This window comes from Tiliqua scincoides, chromosome 7 (genome assembly GCF_035046505.1).
Source record: "Tiliqua scincoides isolate rTilSci1 chromosome 7, rTilSci1.hap2, whole genome shotgun sequence".
Lineage (NCBI taxonomy): Eukaryota > Metazoa > Chordata > Lepidosauria > Squamata > Scincidae > Tiliqua > Tiliqua scincoides.
In genome coordinates, this window is record NC_089827.1 from 61,297,393 (window position 1) to 61,305,358 (window position 7,966).

A 7,966-nucleotide genomic window follows, 5' to 3' on the forward strand; every position below is an offset into this window, starting at 1 on the left:
CCCACTTTCACCTGTAGGCCTATGTAATGGCACAGCAGAAGGAACAGACTGTCACCCTGAAACTCACATTCACAGGGGGCATCTTGCCCAAAGGGCCACAAAGCCAACCAGCCATGCTAATTACATAGGAAGAGGTAGGTGGACCACAGGCACTCTCATTTCCTTGAATTCAGCAACATCAGGACAGTTTGGCTCTCCAGCCCTTGGCCTGCTCCATGATCAAAGGACGCAACACAGCACTGGTTTAGTTCATCGGGCACTAACTGTCTAAGGAGAAATGATTGTCATCTAGTGCAGGGGTGTCCAAAGTTTTTGGCAGGAGGGCCACATCATCTCTTTGACACTGTGTCGGGGGCCCGGCAAAGAATTAATTTACATTTAAAATTTGAATAAATTTACAGAAATGAATATATTAAAGATGAACTTATATGAATGAATGAAGGTCGTGAAATAGCTCAAGGCCTATAAAAGGCCTTGCACAAAGCAAGGCTGGCCTTTCCTTTGCTGCCACTACTGCATCACAGTCATGAAACAGCAAGCAGTGGGGGAAGCCCACAGCTCACGAGAGGTCAAACAGTCACCCTCACGCTGAGAGCAGCTGCATTGTGCCAATGCAGGCTCCAACAAATCTCTGGAAGGCCAGAGGATCATTGGAGACTGGGGGCTCCTTGAGGACCACATTGAGAGACCTTGAGGGCCGCAAGTGGCCCCAGGGCCGGGGCACCCCTGATCTAGTGCTACTAATATGATGTAAGCCATTAAGAGACTTTTATGGATCATTAGGAAAGGTTAAACTGCTTGGGAACTGCAACTGGAATTTCTTTCAACAGTAGATGGATCTTCGGTTTCTAGCATCCTTGCCCTTTCCAACCCAAGACTTACCTCAGCTCTGACTCCAGGCAACCTGACATGCCTCTCATTCCCTGGGGCAACAGGTGCTTGAGCATTCCGAGACAACCTGTTGCTTAATCAGAGGTAGTATTGCCAAAATGCTTCACAGTAGAATTTCAGTACATTGCATCTTTTATTTTTCACATATTTATACTGCCCTTTTTCCAAGAAGCTCAGGGTAGTATACAGCTCCTCACCTCCTTTTGTCCTAACAACAATCCTGTGAGGTAGGCGAGGCTGAGAGATTGTGACTGGCCCAGTCACAGCGGAAGCTTTGTAGCACAGCAAAGATTTGAACCTAGCTTTTCCAGGTTTGAGTCCAACACCACACCAACCTGGCTCCTTTTAATCCATTTCTGCCCAGCCCACAGATGTACACATTTGATCCCTGTTGCATATATGCAACTCTGAGCAAAAATAGCTTAACCTAACATTTTGCAGTACCAGTCACTTCAGAAAAGGCAAATATTCTGTACAATGCACAAAGCATCAGCTTTGAAAATAAATCCAGACACCCATTTTTCCATGTGTCAATACTTTTGTCTAGCAGAGAATTGTGAAAACAGAACACAAGGCAGGGACACCATTCACTTTGTGGAGTTGTTCCTGGATAAAAAACCAACAAAGTGCTGTAAGACCAGTAGCCACCAATGAAAATACTTGACTGGGCTCAAAGTTAAACAGAATTGTGGTCAGATCTGGTCCAGCTGTAAAATCAAGTGAAATGAATGGATGGGGAAGAAGGGCACCCAGCTTCCATTACTTCTTGGAATGGAATGAAAACAGGAGCAGAAAAAGAAAAACTTGGTGTGGACTAGACCACCCTGCCCCCTTCTTTCCCTATCCAGGCAGTGAAGCAGCACAGGAATCAGTAAGTAGAGGAGAAAGTATTTTGCAGGCCACCCTCAAAACACCAGTCTTGGATCTTGAATGTGGATGGTTGTTTAGAACAGATTACTAGCCAGACACAGAACAAGGACCTGGAGAACTAGCAAGTTACTGAGAAAGGAAGCAGAGCCCCCTACAGGACACATCAAGCCACCTCAGACGAACATTTAATTGTGAGAAGACACATTTGAAACAGATCTACAATAAGGCACCTACACTCGCCTGTTCACATTCAATGAGACAGCTGGCTTTGGTCTCTCCCACAAGCTTGATCCTAGTAAAAGCTTCCTACATTTTTTTTCGCTATTATTGAAGTCTTGCTTTGGGAAACTGCAGCAGGGACAATAAACTCATTTTAAAATACATTAAATAAAAAAGCATGATGGATCTAAGATCCTCCCCAGTACCATTAAGTGTGAGAATAACAAAAAATAATTATGAAGTGTTTCTGCATTTGATAAGTCGTACAAAGCATCTTCCCACTAACCAAAACTCACCCATTTTTATACTACTCTAAATAGCTTGAGAACCCAACCCTATACTTCTGGGAGTAAGCCTCATTGCAGTTTTCTACTGAGCAGGCGAACAGGATTGTACTTTTAAGACGAAACAAACCACCTGAAACAAGTAGATAAACAAAACTGCAGACACAGGCACATTTGACAAAATCATTTTATGTGGAATATTGTTTAAATAAAATAAGTGCAGTGCATGCAGTAAGTACTTACTGGGAAAAAAAGTTTGAGCTTAAGGTCTTAAGGACACAGCGCGGGGGGGGGAGGAAAAAGGAGCGGCTCTTCGGTAGCCCTTCAGGGGCTCCAGAGCAGAGGGAGGCGCTCGCAGCTCTCTCGGTGAACACGTGGTGGCTCTTAAAAGAGCCTTTGGGTCAGTGGAACGGGTCCGAGCGCGCCCAGCCTAAGCGCGCTCGCCGCGGATGCGCCGCGCCAGCTGGATGTCCTTGGGCATGATGGTCACCCGCTTGGCGTGGATGGCGCACAGGTTGGTGTCCTCGAACAGCCCCACCAGGTACGCCTCGCTCGCCTCCTGCAGCGCCATCACGGCCGAGCTCTGGAAGCGCAGGTCCGTCTTGAAGTCCTGCGCGATCTCGCGCACCAGGCGCTGGAAGGGCAGCTTGCGGATCAGCAGCTCTGTTGACTTCTGGTAGCGCCGGATCTCGCGCAGCGCCACCGTGCCCGGCCGGTAGCGGTGCGGCTTCTTCACGCCACCCGTGGCCGGCGCGCTCTTGCGGGCCGCCTTCGTCGCCAGCTGCTTGCGCGGCGCCTTGCCGCCCGTCGACTTTCGAGCCGTCTGTTTCGTTCGAGCCATCGCTGCTCTCACAAGTCAAGTGAAAAAAACCGCGAAAGACGGCAAACTTTATAGAGGCGCCTCCATTCTGATTGGCTGCCAATAGTCCTGATGGACTCCAACCATTGGCTAGAGTCAGGTTTGCAGCGATTGGTTGAGACCAGAACGATTCGTGCTTCTGATTGGCTCATTTTAGAAAACCAAAACCCAATTGGTCCATTTCAAAGGCGCCCTTTGATTTCAAAAAAACTAGACTCCCCATTCGCTTGTGCTGTGTGAGGACACAGCACAAGCCAATGGGGAGTCTAGTTTTCCATTGATTCAATTGGCTTTTACAATTTGTATTTGAAATTGCATTTCAATTAAATCTATTTTTCCTACAACTCCTCTCGAAAAGGCCTTGATCTTAATTATACAAGTTAAGAAACAGCATTTCATGCCACTAAGGCTTCCCCCCCCCAAAAAAAATGCAACTTAGAATAAAAGAACCCCAAGTGCAACGCAAGAAAAACATTAAATTAAAAGATCAAACGGGAAATCAGCTGTTGTACTAAATACATATTTGACGTTGCGCTTGTGTAAAAGTGGCTGGAGAAGAGTCTTAGGCTACACAAGAGTCTTAGGCTATCCACATTTTCTTGGGAGTAAGCCCCATTGACTCTAATGGGACTTACTTCTGAGTAGACATGCATAGAATTGAGCTATGAGGCTGCAGTCCTATGCACACTTACCTGGGAGTCAGCCCCATTGACTATAATGGGACTTACTTCTGGGTAGACATGCATAGGATTGGGCTCTTTGTTTCAAAAACAGAAATTCTACCCCTTTCTCTGGGTGTGTGAAAAGGGGGGGGAGTTGAAGCTAAATGGACTGCAATCCTTCAGAATATTATTAATTCATTCTAATGAATACTGTGAATGATTTCCTTCGGCCCCTTCTATTCTGTTTGAAAAGCGTTGAGCCTGCTACAGCTGACCAATAAGAGCTCAACGCGGGTTTTTTCAAATTTTCCAACTTTCACAAGGAAACTGCTAATAGCGATTTCCCCCCATATTTTCTGCTAACATCGATTTTTCTGCCCCTATACATACGAGCTACATATACGTGTATCTAAAATCTTTACCATTCATATGAAAAAAGCCCACATAAAACCAGGGGGAATTGAGTGTGTGATTGTGCGTCTTGGACCACGCTATGAAACCATTTGCAATTATCTTTAGAATACTTCTTTTTTTAGTCAGAACTTACTAAAACGTTTGCAGTTATTTAGGAAGTACTCTATTTTGGCCTAGTTTAGAAAAAAAGCTTTCCTTATTTGCAAGTTTATAACAGACCATCTAGCTTTAATATTAGTTATTGTTTTCTGTAGAGCAGCAAGTGACAAGACTCATGAAAAACATTAATATACGTTTTTCTCAATTAGACTTGCTCATGAGTAACGGCACAATGTCTACTCAGAAGTCCCATTAGCCAGTGGGGCTTACTCCCAGGAAATTGTGGATTGGACTGGGCTGTCTCATTAAACTCAGGAAAGCAAGGCTACAATTCTATACATACTTTCCAGGGAGTAAGTTTCACTGAACACAATGGGACTTGCTTCTAAGTAGACATGCATAGGATTGGGCTACCTCATTGAACTAGAGGCACATACTGGATTGCACTATTAACAGAAAGTCTTGGGTTTACTTGGACCCTGGGAACTTAAAAAACAGCCTTTGGTGCATTCGTAACTGCGCGTTTAGCTAGTTCCTCCAACAAGAGCTATATGGTCACTGATACCCCGCCCCCCCCCACACACACACACAAAAGCAGAACACTTCTTGTTCTTTGTTAATGGAGGTGGGCTCTCCCCAATAATACGTTTCAATTATTCGCAGTAGGTGTGGATATTTGATACCAAAATACCCTTTGCTGAATGAGCTTATAGACACAAAATAACTCTTTTCTAACATCTTTTTTACTTTTCCACATCTTAACGCCACTGCCGCCTAATAAGAGAACTGAACGCATTAGCTTACCCTACTGCCTGGGCTTATTCCCCAGCTGAAATGCTACGTATAGCAAATGCTCCGTCGTTTTGTACTAGCGTTATGCAAATAGGAGAATTGTGATTCTCACTTTTTATTGGCTGCCCATGTAGCACTAGCTCTAAAGCGAATGCTTCTCCTTCGTGATTGGACCAAAAGTCACCGAGTGCCCATTGGTTGTTTGGACAACAATGCCTCGATTTGAGCCAATCACAAGTCATACCGCCTCGGTGGCAAAAGAGACGGGCAAAGAAACACAAAGGAGGCAAATGTTCATTCATAAAAATGTATCTTAGTTGTTTCCAAAGTCTCCCCCCGAATAAAGAGACAACTTTATTCAGTTTTGCTGTCAGCTGCAGTCCTAATGCAGGTTTCCTTGAGAGGAAGTCGCAGTGCACTTAATGAGACTTCCCTACTACTTCATCCAGTAAGAATTCATCTCAGAGCAACGTCAAGCCTTTGAAAGACTAGCCAGCAAATTTTGAAACGCGGGCTCATCTGCAATGAACTCGCGCCAAAAAACTATTGTGTGCTTTTTACTCCCCCTTCCCTGGAGTTTTCAGCAAGCAAATACAATTGCTTTAATGCTTAAGGGTTCGGGATCATCTTATTTCGAGCTGAGCTAATAGATACTTAATTCAGAGTAGACATGCATAGGCTTGGGCTCTAAGCTCCCAGTTCCATCAGGTTCACTGAGACTTGCTCCTACATACAAACAATACTTGTGACAAGTTTACAAGTGTAAACCATTCTCTGTAAGTACAAATTCTCTAAGTAGAAATCAAGACATGTCTTGATGGGTAAATAAAAAAATCAAGGTATGTCTTGATGGGTAGTCATGCTTCTTGGGCAGTCAAGCAAACCGCCCTCCCTAGGGAAATTCTACACTAGTTTGCTTTGAAAAGTCCAGTTAGACCATTTAATTTTTGAGACAGAACTCGTCGAGTGGGTTATGCTCAAGGTCGCCTCTCTCCCGGCTCCCTTCCCTCTTGCTTGGAACCAGCGCCTATCCTATTGTGAAGTCACACACCCATCAGCCCAAGTCAAGCAGGAGCTGGTGTGGTTAGCGCTCCGATCACCAAACATCACTATGCAAAGAAATTAAAGGGAGGGGGTAAGTCAAGATCGGAGCTCCAAACTGCAATCCTGTGCACTTTTCCCGAGTAAGCGCCATGAACTAAAGGGGCTTACTTCCGAGCAAGCGTGCACAGGACCGCACCGGCAACCTGCACACCCGTTACCTGAAGCCCGCTCAGGAGATCCCTAGCGACTGTGGCTGCAAGGAGGGCGACTGCCCCGTGTCAGGGTGCATGACAGCTCTTTTTGGGGACGAAGTGGGTGGCTCTTAAAAGAGCCTTTGGGGTTTTCTGCAGAAAGGAGCGCGCCACTCATGCTCTACTTCTTCTTCGGCGCCGCCTTCTTCGCCTTTCCCACTTTAGGTTTGGCGACCTTGGGCTTGGCCGTCTTAGGCTTCACCGCCTTGGCTTTGGCCGGGCTCTTGGCCACTTTCTTGGGCTTGACGGGTTTTGACTTCTTGGGGCTCTTGGCCGCCTTCTTGGCCGCGGCGGGTTTCTTGGGCTTCTTGGGACTCTTCTTGGCAGCGGCGGCGGCTTTCTTGGGCTTCTTGACAGCCCCTGCGGGCTTCTTGACGGCGGGCTTCTTGGCCTTGGCCGCAGCCTTCTTCTTGGGCGCCTTCTCCTTGCCTTCGGCAGATTTCTTGCCAATCTTGAAGGAGCCAGAGGCGCCGATGCCCTTGGTGTGCACCAGGGTCCCCTTGGTCACCAAGCTCTTGAGCCCCAGCTTAATGCGGCTGTTGTTCTTCTCCACATCGTAGCCTCCTGCCGCCAGGGCTTTTTTCAGCGCGGCCAGAGAGACGCCCTTGCGCTCCTTGGAGGCGGCCACCGCCTTGGTGATCAGCTCGCTGACACTAGGACCCGAGGGCTTGCGAGCCTTGGCGGCGCCCGCCTTCTTCGCCTTCTTGGCCGGAGCTTTGGAGGCGACCACGGGAGCCGCGGCGGCGACAGCGACAGCCGGTGCGGTTTCAGACATGACTGCTGAGCACGAACAGATACTCTTACTGCGCGAGGGAAAGTGAGCTCAAGTAGGTCAGCCGCTGGGTATTTATAGAGGCGAGCCGCCTCCTGATTGGTCCGCTGCAGAACCCGCCCTGCTGCAAGGCACAGAGGACTCTTCCGACTGCTCAGTTTGTGTTTCTTTCCACTTAATAAATTGCAATTTTTCCATTATATCTGCCCCCAAAACATCAAATCTTCCAGCCGATGCAAAGGGCAAGAAGTGCCCTTCATGCAGTCGATTTCTCCCGTTGCAAAACTGCAAACAACCCTTTTAAAACAGCTCCCAAGCCTCGGCTGCAGGAGCTGGGAAGACCTCACAGGACCGAAACTTTTGTTTTTCTTTGTAAATTAAAGCCGTGCAATTGTCCAAATCCCCAGAAAAAGGGCTCAGGTCACATCTTCAGACCCTCCCCGCGGTGGCAGGACCCAAGGTGAGGGATTGGTGGCCAGACCTTCGCTGTAAATGGGTTTGATATCAAGAGAGGTAACACAGACTTCCCCAAAGTGGATTCACCATTGCTAATCAGCCAAGCCCTCGCCAACTCGCCAACTCCAAAGAAATCGGGTTTAATATCGTGTTAAACTATCGTCAAGTACCAGCACATTAATTAGGAGGGTGATGGAATCTGTATAAACCGTGAGTTTCTTTAAAAAAAAATAATTCAGGGGTCAATGGAGAATTTCATTCTAAACTACCCCATAAGAGATTAGGAGGAGTCCATTTAAAGACTCCTTCCTGCTCCATCCTATAAGTCAGTGCTTCCCAACTTGGGGTGTGTG

The 7,966-nt window shown here is 47.0% G+C and overlaps 2 protein-coding genes across 2 annotated transcripts; both read right to left on the reverse strand.

Annotated features, from left to right (window-relative positions):
* Positions 1 to 2,463: 2,463 nt before the first annotated feature.
* On the reverse strand, positions 2,464 to 3,453 carry LOC136656796 (histone H3). Its single transcript, XM_066633113.1, has one exon. It carries the CDS (start codon positions 3,103 to 3,105, stop codon positions 2,695 to 2,697), a length of 411 nt encoding a protein of 136 aa, XP_066489210.1. The 5' UTR covers positions 3,106 to 3,453; the 3' UTR covers positions 2,464 to 2,694.
* Positions 3,454 to 3,467: 14 nt separating this feature from the next.
* LOC136656795 (histone H1-like) lies at positions 3,468 to 7,180 on the reverse strand. Its single transcript, XM_066633112.1, has one exon. It carries the CDS (start codon positions 7,158 to 7,160, stop codon positions 6,507 to 6,509), a length of 654 nt encoding a protein of 217 aa, XP_066489209.1. The 5' UTR covers positions 7,161 to 7,180; the 3' UTR covers positions 3,468 to 6,506.
* Between the last annotated feature and the right edge of the window lie 786 nt (positions 7,181 to 7,966).